This window comes from Hyalella azteca, unplaced genomic scaffold (assembly GCF_000764305.2).
Source record: "Hyalella azteca isolate HAZT.00-mixed unplaced genomic scaffold, Hazt_2.0.2 contig1933, whole genome shotgun sequence".
Taxonomy (NCBI): domain Eukaryota; kingdom Metazoa; phylum Arthropoda; class Malacostraca; order Amphipoda; family Hyalellidae; genus Hyalella; species Hyalella azteca.
Genome location: NW_025932225.1, coordinates 453865 through 470818, shown reverse-complemented (window position 1 = coordinate 470818; position 16954 = coordinate 453865). Strand labels below are relative to the sequence as shown.

At 35.3% G+C, this 16954-nt stretch overlaps 2 protein-coding genes across 2 annotated transcripts; both read right to left on the bottom strand.

The window, feature by feature from the left end:
• Positions 1-4237: 4237 nt before the first annotated feature.
• On the bottom strand, positions 4238-9102 carry LOC108667962. Its single transcript, XM_018155075.2, has 6 exons — positions 8936-9102; positions 8322-8466; positions 7288-7466; positions 5980-6144; positions 5289-5376; positions 4238-4326 (listed from the first exon to the last, which is right to left on the bottom strand). Exons 1-6 carry the CDS (start codon positions 9041-9043, stop codon positions 4238-4240), a joined length of 774 nt encoding a protein of 257 aa, XP_018010564.1. The 5' UTR covers positions 9044-9102.
• Positions 9103-11938: 2836 nt separating this feature from the next.
• LOC108667974 lies at positions 11939-16587 on the bottom strand. Its single transcript, XM_047884463.1, has 6 exons — positions 16486-16587; positions 16042-16183; positions 14497-14681; positions 13193-13357; positions 12636-12720; positions 11939-12178 (listed from the first exon to the last, which is right to left on the bottom strand). Exons 1-6 carry the CDS (start codon positions 16585-16587, stop codon positions 12093-12095), a joined length of 765 nt encoding a protein of 254 aa, XP_047740419.1. The 3' UTR covers positions 11939-12092.
• Between the last annotated feature and the right edge of the window lie 367 nt (positions 16588-16954).

The window sequence follows — 16954 nt, the reverse complement described above, 5'->3', positions numbered from 1 at the left end:
CTAGCTCTCGATGCAACTTCAGAATGCCTAACCAAAATAAGACGTCGCTATTTATGAAAATTTTCACGCTATTAATGCATTAATTGTTAATATTTTTTAGTTGTAATTAAAATTTGAACTAATTTACGTATGTTAATTATATCTTTAAATGGAATTCATTTAAACAATATGAAATGTTCGTCGTTTGTTTCTTTGTCAATGAGATATGACCATCAATCTGCGTAAATTTATTATAACCCTTTCAATTCACAACACAAATATACTGCTGGAAATTTTATTGAATATATTAAATGTTTAAATATAACTAACTTGCCTAGCATCTTTATTCTTATTAAATCCTTGAACATTTATAACATTCATTGTGATAAAATTAAAAACAGTTTCCCACAGACCTCAAGCGAAGCTGCTTCTGCTGTTCCTTTTGTGTGTAAACATCTATTTTGATTATGCGATTTATTCATAATAGATTAAAACTGGTAACTAAAATTATATCACAAGTAAAAAATCTATAAGTAAAGCTCATTAAAATGCCGGTATAATTCAATTATATTTTATACTTAATCAATTTATGCCATTAGAACCCAGTATGATATTAGTGATTAAACACTAATTTAAATATCATCTACAATTATAACAGGCTTACAGTTAATCGTTGACAAAATAACAAATTCACCTGAAGAAACTCCATATCTTAGTGCACGCCAGTTAAAATTTGAAATTTGTTCGGTGTTCTGATGAATATATAAAGTATTCATTTTTAATCTTACCTCAGAACTTAGGTGAAGTGTCAGTTCAATTTATTAATCCTGTAATGGAGCTACATGACCAAAATTTGACCTCAGTAAAATTAGAAAATAATGTTATAAGAAAATTAAATTTGCGAATTCAATTTTCCAGTTTGCATCCAATTTGTATATGTTACCGGATAAGCTTTAAATGTAAGAATCTACACTCATGTTTATTCAAACTATTGAATACATTTTTATAAAGTTCACTAGTAAACGTAAACAGAGGATATATATGTAATATATAATACATAAAATAAGCTTGTGTGTGAAAACTTGACGTGAAAAGATCCAAGCTCAGGTTCCCTGACACGTGGATCAGGAATAACACAGGAGCGACGCACGACACCTCACCACGACAGACTAAGCAACACTGAGCAGGCACAGGCCGAGGCCTAAGGAGATACGAGTTTCCCTCGCGACGATTGGCTGGCCGAGGGAAATCTGTTTCCCTAGTGGCTGGGCGCGCGAGGGAAACTCCTCCTGGCTCCGCCTCCGCGGGTTCTAAGCAAGTACATCGTCCCGTGTGACGACTGCTCTTAAATTCGAACGAGTCACCTGGTCTATTTTCTCAAACTTGCTCAATTTGAATTTTATTTGCCACGAATTTTTAATTCAAATCTTGATTGCAACATCCAGAGAGCGGCGTTAAGCACACAATCCGCCAATAGTGAACATATGCTAATAATAGGGAGAATTTTACCCTCTGTTAAGCCGAGCTCATATCTCTATATACAGAAAAATGATTGCGTAATTGTCCAAATGATGACACACGGTCATACCCGCAGCTGTAGCTGAGAGCGAGCGTAGCATTGATTCGTCTTTCGCTGAGTGAAACTGAGTCAATATGACCATACAAGGGCAAATTTTTGACAAAATTTTACTCATTTTTGTGAGTTAGTTCTTTCGTAAAGTAAGTGGGTGTTGTCTATATAATTACTTAACAAGGGCAAGGAGTGCAAAATTTCGACAAAATCTTACTCATTTTTCTGAGTTAGTCCTTTCTTTAAAGTAAATGGGTGTTGCCTAATTAGTTATAATTTCTAAAGTTAAAAATCATTTTGCACACAAGTTTCCGAATTTCACGTGCATGGGTCGTTATAGATATCATATAAGTAATCTGTCGTATATTATTGTCAGAGCCTGCATATATGCGTTCCATCGAATAAAACATTTCTAACGTAATTTTATAGGAAATTTGAAAATATGTTTTTCCGACTGCGTTTTTTTAACAAAGTTTCTGCTGCACTCATCATACAATGAAACAGATTCTGATCGAAAGCGTATCACAAATTCCCGATATAATATTGTTCAACGCTGCTATAAATTCAGGCTATGTTTATAGAAACAGTATAGTATGTATACTGTTTGCAAAATTATTGACTGTGCCGTGTCAAATTGGGTCAAGATGACCCGCAGTGGATGAATTGCGGCAATAATTGGATTGGAACAACTGACCATTTTAAAACGGATAGGATAGATTAATTATATATAGGGATAGGATAGATTGGGTTGACTTTTTAAAACGGATAGGATAGATTAATATACGGATAGGATAGATTGTGTTGACTTTTTAAAACGGATATGATAGATTAATATACGGATAGGATAGATTGTGTTGACTTTTTATAACGGACAGGATAGATTAAATATACGGATAGGATAAATTGGGTTGGTTTTTTAAAACGGATAGGATAGATCATATACGGATAGAATAGATTTGGCTGACTTTTTAAAACGGATAGGATAGATTATAATTACAGAGAACCCGAATCGAATTCGGATTGAATTTGAGAGAGAATATTAAGTTGCACGACATCAGCTTCGGCCACATTGAACTCATGTTTACCAACAGAAATTTAATGTTGTTAATGTTCAAAGAGATCAGGCATTAAAGTAGTACAGTTTGTAAATATATATTTTACCCGTTTATTCAATTACAAGCAGCTATATAAAAGGCGTCCAACGAGTGTGAATTGTGACGGTTGCTTATACCCAATTATAATGTTGGACGATAAATTATTAGTCGAAGATTTAATGGAAAGTTCTTGACAGGCTAAGATTAACTCAACACGTTACCGTAACATTTCCTGGAAAATTGTCAGCCCGGAGCTACAATGCGTAGAGTAAGAAATCATATGAGGATAATTTTTCGATGCGCGGAGGTTCTTACAATTAATTAGCTAATTTGGAATAAAATCAGCAGCTTAGTGGAAATAATAATACCTTTTTATAGATAGTTTTGATTCACTCAAAGTCATTCGTGCAGTCACCATGCACTGCACGAATGAATTTATCTAATTGTATATTTACTAATCTATTATAACCTTCATGAATCCTTCACACGTCCGTAAAATTTCTTCTTAACAAATCGTTATTTTTAAAATGGTAATTGATATTCAGATTAGCAAATAAGAAATAGATAACTTCAGTAATTTTGTAGATTATATAACTTGGATATAGAAGTATACAAGCATTTAACGCTTTTTGGATGATCAAGTGGAAAAGTTCCCAGGCATTTATATAATTGATCTTCTTTCACACTTATTCACTGCTGAAAACAATCTAATTGCTGTTAACACAACGAATGTACCATGTGAAACCCTTGCATGAACACTACAACATTCCTTATCTGGTGCTTCTAAGAAAAATCGGTGGAATAAAATCTCAAACGTGCATTCATTTCTGGCTTCAATCCCTCACCAATGGACGACGTATATAGATTGCGCAAAACACCATAAACATAAAGCAATACAAGACGAAAGCTGCTTGTCAAAGACTATGACAAACACCACAAATAAGCCCCAAATAGCGGCTAACTGGACCAAGTTAATCGGCTAAAACAAGAAGTAAATATCTTCAACAGACACTATAGCAAACGTCTCAATTTAAATGACATCTCCAAACGTCTCTAGCAACATCACCAAAAGTCTCAAACAAGCAAACGCCACATTTTATGTGTTAAGCCATCCACCTAAAAAAACACTAAAGGTTTCGTCCAGAAATTTCAAGCAGACTACATTTCATGTCTATATCAGACAACGCAGAACGTTTCAGAGCCTCACCATATATCATTATATAGGCGAATGATATCCAAACGTTTTAAACGTACACCGCCATAAATCTCAAACCAACTCCGAATAACGCTTTAAACAGACCAAGCCATAAACCTCACACAGACCATGTCAGGTGTACTTGCGAAAGACCATGTCAAGCTACTCCAATAGACCCCTCCAAGCCCTCCACTACACTGCTTCAAGCCATACACTATAGACCCCTCTAAACCTTCCACTGTTAACCACTCCAAGCCCTCCAATAGACCCTTCCAAGCCTTCCACTATAGACCCCTTCAACCCCTCCGCTAGAACCTTCTAAACCCTCCACTAGACCCTTCAAAGACCTCTACTAAGCCCTCCCCTAGACACCAGCAAGTCCTGCATTAGACCTGAGGTTCAGACCAGCGCCTGGACCTTGCAGAGGCACATGGCGTCCCCCGTGGCAGGCCGCCACAGGTACACGTACTGCACAGGTCCAGTCGTCACTGCAACAGGGGACACTCAAGAATTTTGTTATACGATCAAGTTATCACGTAATCGTATTACTTACATTACTACATAATCGTATTACATTACGGAGAATACACATTTTCTTCCATTTGCCTTTGAAATACATTTCCCGAGCCTGAATAACACGAGACACTCAAGAATTTTGTTATACGATCAAGTTATCACCTAATCGTATTACTGTATCATACTAAATACATAATCGTTTTACGTAAGCGTATTACGAAATATTACGTAATATTATGGGCACTGCAAATCTTCTTCCATTTGCCGTTGAAATACATTCCGCGAGTCTGAATAATAGGGGACACTCATGAATTTTATTATGCTATTAATTTATTAGTACTAGTATTACTTAATGGCATTATGTAATCGCATTACGTACGATTACGTTATATTATGAATGTTTCGAATTTTCTTTTATTTTCCGAAGAATTTTCTCTTAGCTTAAGATAGGGGACACTCAAGAATTTTACAGGATTCAGCGAATTTAGTTTCAACAAGACATTTTATCGTAAACCTGTCGATAAAAAGATTCTTCAAGATGGCAAAAGCTGTTTCTGGATTTGGATACTGGGACAGCTATATTTTTGGTTCTATTATTTTATATAAAAAAATAAGATTATTTTGATATATACATTTATTCTTGCAATAAACGCTATCGAATATACCGTCGTGCGTGGAGAGAAGAATGTTTCTAAATTAAATTTTCATCAAATCTAAATTCATGATTATCGATTATTACAAATTTTTCCATTGATTCATGCAATTCCACGTATAATTAATATTCCACTATGTAATTAACATTTTATGCCGTGAATTTATTGTTTAGATTCTAAAATTGGTTTGCAATCGTAAAAAATATATCACAGAATATATTTATTTTAGGGCAAGTACGGCGCTATATTTTTTTCATGTCTCTAGCTGTGTTTAAACTTACCAGGGAACTCGAACTGCTGGCTCTGAGTTGGAACTTGAGTCGGAGTCGTACCGACGACGGGATCGGTCGCGTCGCCAAGCAGACCAGCCTGTTGCAGAGCATCGTAAAAATAAACGTGAATTCCACGTTTATTTTCATGTACGTGAAATGAGAGTTTTTTCAAAATATCGTAACATTATTCTTAAAAAAAACATTTATTAAGGTTTAAGTGTTGTGGGAGAGTTTGTTGAGATAGTATCGTTCACATTCGAGTGTAACTCTTAGCAACGACGTTCAAAATTCAGATATTTTATTAAGTAAACGATAGTTGGAAAAACCTAGGCCAACGCAAGCCAGCAAAAGCATGATTTGGTCCGAATTTTACGCCTTCGGATCCTACAAATTGCATCCATCCGTCTTGTATTCGGTAACAATATTTGTTATGAACGTTGGAACAACCGCTGATATTTGGGTAACTGTCACCTAAAAAATAAGTTTCATTAATTTATCCCATTTTCAAAGGAATGTAGATCACATAAAAACAATTCGAAACTCCTCTACAACCTAAAAACTTAATGAAAATTAACACAAATACAAAATATCGGGAATACATTCAAGAAAAAAAATCGCCTACAAACAATTATGAATTATCGTGAGATGAGTGACAGGTATCATTCACATGAATTAGCTTATTATTGAGATTCTGACTTACGCGTATGCGGATGCCGGTAAAGTAAGGGCAGTCATCCGTCGTGGGCGCCGTGAGCACGATTTTAGCGACGGGCTGCGGGGCGCCAAGGTCAATTTTGGCGAAGTTTTTGGTGGTTGAGGTGCAGAAGCAGTCCTCCATTTTTCGGATGCAGCTCGTTCCCATTGTCTGGTACGTGAAATAAATAACTAGCTTATGTCATCAATTTGTATATCATCATTTGTATTTGTATCATCATCAATAACCCGAGTTGTAAGTACACCATTGGAGCTGGTCTCCAGAACGTTCTCAATAAAGATATTTTGCATTTTCTTTGCATTTATGATCTGGTTGAAATTTAAATAATAGATGAAAAAAGAAAAATCTTTTTACCCTTTTTAGGTTTAAACAAGGTTTAAATAATAATGTTTTCTTCTAGCATGAAGTGCAATTAGGGTGCCGAAAATTATTGATATATTCGTTATTTGACAGAGCACAGAATAAAACTATTCGCACAAAAAAAAACGAGGAAATGCATAAAAATGAGGAGTTGAGAATTAATCCGTGACTTTTATAATCTGCTCAAAGTTTGAACGCTTTCAGTTAATTTAGTAAATCGAAATTCGTGAATATGATGCAGCACCAGGATAAGATATTTTTTTGAAAGTTCAAATGATTACAACGTTGACTAGTTACTTCTGCGAAAAAACGGCACCTCGATAAAATGTTGGGACTAAAGGCAACTCTGCAGCGTTGCCTGGGAATGCTACGTACGACACACACACAGACTAAATATACTATAGACAAAGGATAATAGGGCAAAGACAAAGAATAATGGTACACAGATAATGGATAATGACACAAAGATAAAAGATAATGGGATAAAGACAATGGATAATGGGGCAAAGACAAAGGATAATGGGACAAAGATAATGGATAATGCCACAAAGATAAAAGATAATGGGACAAATACAACGGATAATGGGACAAAAACAATGGCTAATGGGACGATGATAAAAGATTGTATGACAAAGGCAATGGATAATGGGACAAAGACAATGGATAACGGGACAAAGACAAGGTATAAGGGGACAAAAATAAAAGATAAAGGAACAAATACAACGGATAATGGAAGAAAGACGAAGGATAATGGGACAAAGACAAAGGATAATGGGACAAAGATATAGGATAATTGGACAAAACAACGGATAACGGGAGAAAGACGACGGATAATGGGACAAAGACAACGGATAATGGGACAAAGATAAAAGATAATGGGACAAAGACAAACGATAGTGGGAGTAAGACAAAGGATAATGGATATCGACTAACCAGCACAGCGGCGTCGTATCCACCAGGATACACACTGCCGGGAATGACGAGTTTTGCCAAAGCCACGTCTACGGGGGGCATGAGGGCCGAGGGCTTGTGGGCGGCGAGGGTGGGGGCGGCAAACGTGGCCGTTTGGTAGCTTGCGTCCACACCGAAACTCCAGAGCGAACATTTAATGCCTGCAAAAAAAATTTGTATCAATAATCATATTTATATTGGATGTGGAACTTACTCATAATTTGTATTCAGGGAAGAGCCTTTGACTTTCAGAACTTTTTAAATTGAAAGTAAAGTTCAACCCCTTGTAACACATATTTATATCTTTGTTCATTGTTATTGTGAGGTGGTTCATGTACTTGAGCAACTTTTTACACGATATAATTCAAATCATATTTTCTTCAATTCTTTTCTTACAACCCTGGGTAAATCTGGTTAGAATTTTCAGTCCGGCTGCAAATGGAATCTTGAAAAGAGATTTCCAGAAATGTCAAACTAGAATCCAGCTAAAATGTGGGCGATAGAAAGACATAATCTAGAAAGACATAATATACGAAAAACACAAATGCAGGTAGTATTTAAAATTCAACATTTCGTTAAAATATATCACATTTTCAGTTGCTATATGCTTTTACACCTGGACTCCTTACCCACTCCTTGTCGAACATCAAATCACACTTTCTGTGTGATGAGTGAGTCATTATTATTATTACCCACAATCGGCGGTAAAAATTGTTTGTATTGCCGTTGCCTCTTTTGACTTACTTTCGTTCTATGACCCGTTTTATTCCATCGATAAATTAACTCACTGCGACTAAATCAAGTCAATCATCGAACGCAAAAGATTCATAATTACTCGATACGAGTTCAACTTTATTTCCTAACAATTATGCGCGAATCATCTTGATTCATTCGTTGATAGTATTATATTATTACTTGATACGAGTTTAATATTATTTCCGAACAATTATATGTGAATAGTATTGTGTTTTTTTTTTGTAGAAATAATAATATTTTTGATATAATTTCCAACCAACCGTCGAGAGAGAAGAAGGTGCAGTTGGACGAGGCGAGACAGCGGTCCAGACAGAGGATGTGACGGGCGCTGACGAAGTGCGTGTCCAGCGTGACGTTGACAGGTGGACACAGTGACGTGTGACGGGTCAAGTTGCCCAAGAAAAACTGAACAATTAATAGATAATTAATTGTTAACAATATTTTAGTACTTGGTTACATTTAGTACGTAATTAGCTTACGTTCTCCAGGAAGAACTAGAACGCCAGGAAATTTAACGTTAATGTTGCTTAATGCAAAGTCGCGTTAGTTCGTATTTAATTTAGTACGTCATAGATGGATTAAGAAACAGATTGATTGACAAGTGTATTTAGCTGAAAATTAAATAAGTTTAGCCGAAATAATATAATCCGTTATGCTGCTCCTTTGAATTTTTGACAAATGAAATGAAAAATTAAGCAACGACAAGATATGCTACATGTAGTTCAAGATATTCATGTACTTCTGGCAACCGTCTAAAATCAAAGGATAATTTATTTTTGGCAAAGCCGTACATGACGTACTGATTTCAACTCAACACCAATACTTTTAAATTTTACGATGAAAAAACCTACGGTCTTAATTTCGAAATCCTCACCTTCTCGAAAGTTTTCTGCTGCAGCAGCGCTTGCGTTGCGAAGAGTGTGGTCATGAAGACGATAGCACTTTTGACTAACGTTATCATTCTTGAAGTTATTGCAGACATTTCAACGTGAAAACTTGAACTTAATTTGACTAACTTTGAATTCTCTTTAGTATAAGCTTGAAAAACTACTGGCTGAAATATTTTATAAGCTTGGTCAAACAGTTAACTACAAAAAGACTTGAAAAAGCGAAAACTCGGAAAAGTTAAAAAATAAGCTCTGTTGAAAACTGAGTATTTTATTAACGAGAGATAGTAAATGAAAAAATTAAAATAGACTACATTGTCAAGTACTACATTTTAATCACTCGCACAATCACTCAATGAAGCCTACGCCCGCATAATTCAAAAGTGTCGCAAGCTTTTTACATTCGATAACAAAATTAATTTGAAAAGCTCTGAGCATTAGACCTCCCATCACGGCCAGTAGCCTTTATCAAGGTTATCTTCTTTTCATCGCGAAGTATTAAACCTCATATTAATTGCAAGTAATTTTTATACATCAATAAATTTTAATTGCGTTAATTTCATCCACAGTGCTCGTTTCTTATAATAGAATTTAGACTAATGCACAATATCTTTTATATTTTGTATTATTTTATGAATGAACACTTTATTGTGAATTCTCATACTTTCAGGCTTGAAGTTGATATAAGATTCTATGTATATCAATGCAACTCTTAGAAAAGGCGACAATATACGAGATGACTTCACCACGTTTCTACGTTCAATGGACTTTTCTCAAGCACCTACTGGGAGCACGCTCAGAGCCATTCTGTTCGAATTACTCGGACGAACCCATGACAGAAGAGATAGAGCTCTTAACATTAATAGGCAAGGTACCGAATTTTTCATTGATAATTACAGGAAGCAGAGAGTACGCCTCCATTTGTTAGTGTGATCAACCAAATGGTATTCATAATGGATTTAAAATTGCCTCCTCGGTATGATCAATGATCGCAGCTTCAACCCCCTGAGGTCTTACTGAGTGGATGAATCGTTGATATTGAGTCGATAATGCGATCCAATTAGGCTCGCCCCATGGCTATTACGTTTATTAATAATATTCCTATGAACAATTTCGTATGAACAGGTCTGAAATCATCTGCATTTCAGATAATATTTTTTAATACAGAGACAGCATTTGTGGGGCGATGGAGTTGCTTTTATTCTGAACACACGTAGCCACATGACATGACGAGGTACTCATTTGGGGCCGTGTTAAATAATTTTTGTTTTAGACGAACAATTTGAGCAATGCGAGGCAAATCTGTATAAATTATGATAGCTTATTTAGTTCACTTAACACATTTTAGATTTTGATCTCGACTCAGCTAGAGCAAAAATTCTTTAAATATTTGCAATTCGGATGTAGTGAAGACATTTTTTATCCCTTTACTAGAACGCTGGTTTATGAAGCTGGGACTAAACACTACCCGTGCCAGGTTTATACGGTGTTAAACTACTGTAATTTATCAATGTAGAGTAGGTAACTTATCATCGCCATAGACTCTATTTAATGCCATTATCTCATCTATGTTTGACGGAAAAAACTGGCACCTCTAGACGGTAAATAAAGCGTGAAAGTATTCGTATATGCATAACATATAAGCGTTTAGAGAAAAGGATTAGAGATGTATAAATATGAATTGTTCGTAAACGACCAACTGCATCTTCAAACCTTAATCATATAAGTAAAATGAGCTTCAGCCTGAAAATAATTTGATGTTGCGTATGATTGTCAATGCTTCATAATACCAAGGCTGGTAAATGGGATATCAAAAGGGATTACCGCTAGTTGTCCATTAGTCAAGAAAAAGGGTACGTAGATTTAATTTATTTTAAACGTTACTCTGTAGTACACATCCTCATTAACCCCTGACCGTTTAATGCGTTCTGGAGGGACTGAGTGATAGTGAATTAAATAACTATCACGTTAACTTTATATAACCGGAACACTGGTAAGGAGTGGATAAAAAACATGATTGTCGTAAGTCTCGAGTTTATTCAAGAGATCATACAGGTAGTGTCAATCAAGATCATCATACGTGATTTTATGCCTAACAACTTTTAACGTGGGCCACAAATTCCGTCGTAATAGACATCAATTTAAATAATAAAACAACGAAGGACTTGCACCGCCAGAAAACGATTTAGTGACAATTATTGAACAATAAATCATGGTGATTATAGAGAAGAATAAATGGTGACTCCATAATAGAGTTTGAACGATCGATATAACATTGAAATAATGTCACTCGTGACCTTATGTACAGTATGTGCATGAATCATACAGGATTGTTGTCATCATTATTGAATATGTGAATAATATCTGAATATCTCTTTATGAACAGCTGATAAATTTGCGCTTCTGACTGTCCGTGATCATGCGTCGCTAATATGGGGAAGAATTTATAATTGATGGGAAAAGAAATTCGTTACGTTAAAAAATTAGATCAGTATTCACTGCAGTGAGTGACAGAGAGCGCATTTTCTCGTCCGTCCGTGATGTGAAGTCACGGACGGACGGACGGACATGACGAGCACAAAAGCGCCTTTTTTCCGTAAATGAGAAAATCCGCAAAAAACGTTACGTTTAACTCCAATTATCATTTATAGAGGCTTAGAAATTATTTTAACATGTATTATCAAGGTCATTTTATTGATTATACTTGAATCCGTTTCGTTTTTGAACTGATGGCCGAGCTGCTTTCAGAAATTTTTTCAATAATGTTATGGTGAACCTATTGCAGTTTTCTTTGCCATAGAATTTATGTCGCCCCTAATATGCTGTGCTAATTTTTTCCGGAAAAATAACTATTAGCTTCTTTGCAGACAAGTATATTCGTTGTTATTTTATTATTGCGTTTCAAAGCATGTATCAGTCCTGTAAATTTTGTAGTTTAATCGAAATGAATCGACCTAGAAAGTTTTATATTCGTAAAATCAAAACTCCCTCAAGACCACCTAGCGATCTAAGTACACGTAGCGGCCAATTTCTCGTTTGTGATTGGTGCGTTTAGCTTAAAAAGCTATTAGTGATTGGCTGAAGGAGTTACGATCTTCTATATATTTTTTGACAGTACGGCGCTTGGTCTGCGGTTCTCTCTCTTTACAGGAAAGCTTGCAGCTTGCAGACCAAGATTGACTTCAGTTCGGCCTCGTTTTGTATGCGGACGTAGCGAACACTTCCAGACACTGCACATGAAGTAAGAACGGCATTAATGCGGGAGGATATATTTTCTGGCCAACCATTTGATATGAAAAATATGTCAGAAGTAGCATATATATAATTGCTACATGTATCATATATATAATTGCTACATGTAGCATATATATAATTGCTACATGCACACATAATTTATACGGATTTCATGTTTTAATTTCCTTGAATTAGAAGGTTTTATCACATATGTTAATTTTTTATAAATTTTTATGGATTACATTTCATTTTAAACTTATTTCTTTTTAATTCAAATATATTAGTTTCAATATAAATCTAAATAAACTAAGGACAATGCAAATTAACACAATTATTATCATGGTTTCTGTTTCTATTATCATTTATTAATAGTTAAGAGTTGAAGGTCTTTCTTTTATTGAACGTTTATTACTATGAGGAAAAAAGCAAATAATGCATGTTAGCTTTTCTTACCTTTAAATTGGATCACTTGGTTGTCAGTGGCAAACATCGGTGTGACTCCAATCTTGGGATCTGATTTGGTTCCTGTGTTTCCAGCCTATGGGTTGAAAAACTTTAAATCAGGGTTTGATTTAATGATTTTTTTTATAATATTTTTGTTGAGTTGCATACAAGGCATGCAGTGTAAAATAATGAATTGAAATTTTAGCAAGAAGCTTTAAATTTTCTGAGAATTTTATTAGGGAAGGACGTGTATGAATTATACATGAATGATTCATGGAGATATTGGTGCAAAAAATAATAGGAAGACTCTCGGGAGGAAATGAATGTACAGCGCATTTATTATATGCGTGATAAAGCTTGACACAAAAATTCATCAATGCATAATAACATGCATAAAAGGCTCACTCTAACTTTACTCATTAAAAATCAAATTTTTAAACACTGATCAACATCACATTTAATTTTACTGGATTGAATTTCTTTTCATGATGAAAACAAAAACGTAGTGCTGTGAAACACGATTTTAATTTCATTCAAAATTGTGTTTTATATTATAAGCAACCTACTCGCACAACGATGTTGTAGAAGAAATCAATTTTGGATCCTGCAGGTGCTGTGAGAGTCACTCTAGTTACCGGCAGACTCTGCAGCAAATCAACCGTCGCCCAGTTGCCCTGCACCAAACTGCCGTAGCAGTCCGTGCCGTTAGGCAGACACCAGCTACCTCGAGTCTGAAGGGGTTAAGAAGCGTGTACACTAGAACAGCACTTAGGAAATGAGCGCGACTTACAAGGATAAATTTTTTCAAACAGGGATAAACTTGAACATTTCAAACAGGGATAAACTTAAACAGTTCAAACAGGGATAAACTTAAACAGTTCAAACAGGGATAAACTTGAACAGTTCAAACAGGGATAAACTTAAACAGTTCAAACAAGGATAAACTTAAACAGTTCAAACAGGGATAAACTTGAACAGTTCAAACAGGGATAAACTTGAACAGTTCAAACAGGGATAAACTTAAACAGTTCAAACAGGGGTAAACTTAAACAGTTCAAACAGGGATAAATTTTCTGCCCTGTGTGGTTCACCCTGACAAAATATGCCCCTAGAAATATGGTGTATCATGGCTACATGCAGGAAGTGTGTCATCATTTCGATAAGATGACTCATATATTTTTCTGAGTGAATAGTGGCAGCCTAGCTGCAGAAGCTGCCTCCTCTGTCCCCATGTACCGACACATCTATAAATTTTTATTTCAAACTGCATATCTTAATGTCGTTTATGCAAAAATTTACGTTATTCAATCATTATAAAATACAATTAAGATTTATTCATCTATACACGAGTATTCGATCATACATGAACACGCACACATACCCATTATTCAGAGGATGAATATTTATTTCGAATGAGGGTACTTAATTTTTAGATCAAAATGGCTACCGACGCAGAAAATGTCAGTGAGAATTGTACAAAATTCTGGAAACAAACTTATGAAAATAACTTTTTATTTACTAATGTCGTTATTAAAGGATAAACCAATTACGAAAAAATTGTAAGTTTCTTTAAAGTTACTAAACTGTGTTGATATTATCCCTTGCATGCAGTTTGAATTTCAGCGAGAAGATATTTGTGTATGTTGATAAATGAGTGTAGTGAAAATAAATGATCATTACTTTTTTGCAAGTGCTTGCTTTAAAGTTCATACTTCGGTATCAATGATGAATTGTAGACAAATATATACGTTATTATTTCATTATTGCATTTCAAAGCATGTATCAGTCGTGTAAATTTTGCAATTCAATCGAAATGAATCGATCCGGAAAGTTTTGTGTTTGTAAAATCTACAATTTTGCTAATACTCACGAGCATTGGGGCCTGGGCATAGATGGTGTGATTGCTGCCCCAGGTAACAGGTTTCCCGATGGCGACGTCCGTAGGGAAAGACGAAGGATCCAGCCGAGGTCGGTAGGATAGCACGGTGGGCACCGAGAACACCGCCTTGTTGTAACTCGCGTCCAGAGGGAACGACCACAGCCAGCAAGCATTACCTTATTATAATAAGAAAAACTTTTTCGTATCGTGAATACTTTCACTGATTACTGTACTAAGCTGATGTCAAAGTGATAGATAATAAACAACACATGAATGTAGGAGGATTCTAATAATCCTTGCTGCGTGAAAAAAGTACCTATATCAAAAGTGCACTAATATGATGGTTAGTTGAATTTGTTGTGGAATTCGATGTAATCAGCTCGCCGTAACGATTGCCTTTAAAATAATCGCTACAATTTCGTCAATACGTACGTGAGCGGATCAACATCACGAAGAATTTTGCACTCCTATTTTCTCGGTTTGCTTTCAAGAACTTCACATAAAATTCAAAATAAAATAAATGTAAAACTTAATGTTATACAAGTTGCACATAGAGGCAAGCTTTAGCGTTCATTGTGGGTAGTTTTTCGTAACATTCGGCATTTTTTGTAGTCGCGTATAAAATTAGATTGGTTCGTCAGAACACATTTCCTTTTAGGTCGCATTCCGGCCAGGTGCCGCGTTCAAGTCGCTAATTTATCTAAGCAGTCGGTCCAGCTAATGTTTACGTTATTTCTTTCATTGACCAGCATTTAGATCTCTGGCTATTAATTAGTCTCTGTCTGTTAATTAATCTCAGTTTTTGATGGGCATCCAGACAAGTCACACTGCCAGTCTCTATGCATCGTCAGCTTCAGTATCACAGCCACTAGAAATGCTTCAAACAATCACAATTTCTATTAAATATTTTCGTGTGCTGTTTCACCATCTTCCCGTCTGTGTTTATGGTGTTATTTATTTTTCATTTATAAACATGCTATGCAATGAAGTTTAATACAGTACTCCAAACAAAGAAATTAGTCAAATTATTTCACCAAATTAGCTGCTTGAGTCAAGGGCTCTCTTACACCGCTAAAATCAATTGCTACCTCACACCAGTGTGGTCTCTTGAACTTAGAATTATAGTAATTATTTTGGTCGCTCACCGTATTTTCTAACTTTGAAAATCCAACACCGCAAGAATTATACTTCTCTTCTATTTGGATGAATACCAATTTGCTAATTCTTTATTTGATTATCTGATCGTGTACGGCAATTAATATGAATTCCTCACAAAAGACGTGACAGTATTTTATTCAATTTTCCCATACCACACAAATAAACATCGTAAGTAGATGGACGACGCGGACGGAGATTTCCGAGATTAAATTTACGTAATTTAGTTTAAGAGTCATGAAAATTGTACATTTTAATCATTATTTAGTTTATCTCACCTGGGACAGAGAAAAACGAGCAGCTTGTGTTATTAAATTTGCGTAATTTTATTTTGCAGCCATGAAAATGTTACATCTTAATCATAATTTATGTCCATCTCACCTGGGACAGAGAAAAACGAGCAGCCTGTGTTAGCGAGGCAGCGCATGGCACAAGATATGCTGGACCCCGCCCGACTTGGGGGCATGTCCAGCACTTGGGGAGGACACTTAGGTTCGTAGTAGCTCACATCAGCCAAGTTAATCTGCGAGAAAATAATCATTGTCATTTAAAAATAATTTTTAGGATTTTAGACTGTTAACATTGAAATAAATTTGTCCGACGATTTCAAATTTATCATTTATATAAAAAGTAAATATTCAATATGAATAACTAAAAAACAACAGGTAATTGAAAAAATGGTAATAATAACTAAATATTTTTTCAAACATATCAAGTACTAAAATTTAGTATGAAAATAATTTATTATTTACACGTTACCAGTAAAATTTATTTCCTTATTTGCCTTAAAAACTTGCCACATTGTTAAACATTTTTTCTCCTCACCCTTTCGAAAGTTGCATCAAACGACAATGCGCCTCCTAGGCCACCAGTCAGAACTTGCATCAAAACTATAGTGCGAGGAACATCAAAACGCTTGACCGCCATCACTTGAGATCTGCGCTTCAAAGACTTTCCAGAAATATTTTGAAAAAAATTTTTCCAGAAAAAAGTATGCAAGCAATCTATAGAATTTACCTTAAAAATTAAACCAAAGTAAAGGTAAATGCAGGTATTAAATTAAAAATAAATCTACTGAACAGAACTCGAAGCTATCAAGACCTTGTTGTGTGACAACGCCGGCGCAGAGTGAGGCTCCAAAGACTCATCATATGTGTAATATAAGCGATGATCGTATGATTAATGGAGATCTTGGGCGGAATAAAGAAATGCTAGGCATGTATTTTCATGGGCCGAAGACGCTATTGATTGAAGATTCTTCATATCAAATGAGAAGCAACGTCCTGCCAAGATT

What these genes read in the sequence shown, in the direction of transcription:
- LOC108667962 (XM_018155075.2), bottom strand. Translation starts at nt 9,043, where the DNA reads ATGTCTGCAATAACTTCAAGAATGATAACGTTAGTCAAAAGTGCTATC. An exon ending in AGCAGAAAACTTTCGAGAAG is followed by an intron (nt 8,467 to 8,935) that starts GTGAGGATTTCG and finishes TTAATTGTTCAG; the next exon opens with TTTTTCTTGGGCAACTTGAC. An exon ending in CCAGCAGTTCGAGTTCCCTG is followed by an intron (nt 4,327 to 5,288) that starts GTAAGTTTAAAC and finishes CCCCTGTTGCAG; the next exon opens with TGACGACTGGACCTGTGCAG.
- LOC108667974 (XM_047884463.1), bottom strand. Translation starts at nt 16,587, where the DNA reads ATGGCGGTCAAGCGTTTTGATGTTCCTCGCACTATAGTTTTGATGCAA. An exon ending in TTGATGCAACTTTCGAAAGG is followed by an intron (nt 16,184 to 16,485) that starts GTGAGGAGAAAA and finishes ATTTTCTCGCAG; the next exon opens with ATTAACTTGGCTGATGTGAG. An exon ending in ATGCCCAGGCCCCAATGCTC is followed by an intron (nt 13,358 to 14,496) that starts GTGAGTATTAGC and finishes TAACCCCTTCAG; the next exon opens with ACTCGAGGTAGCTGGTGTCT.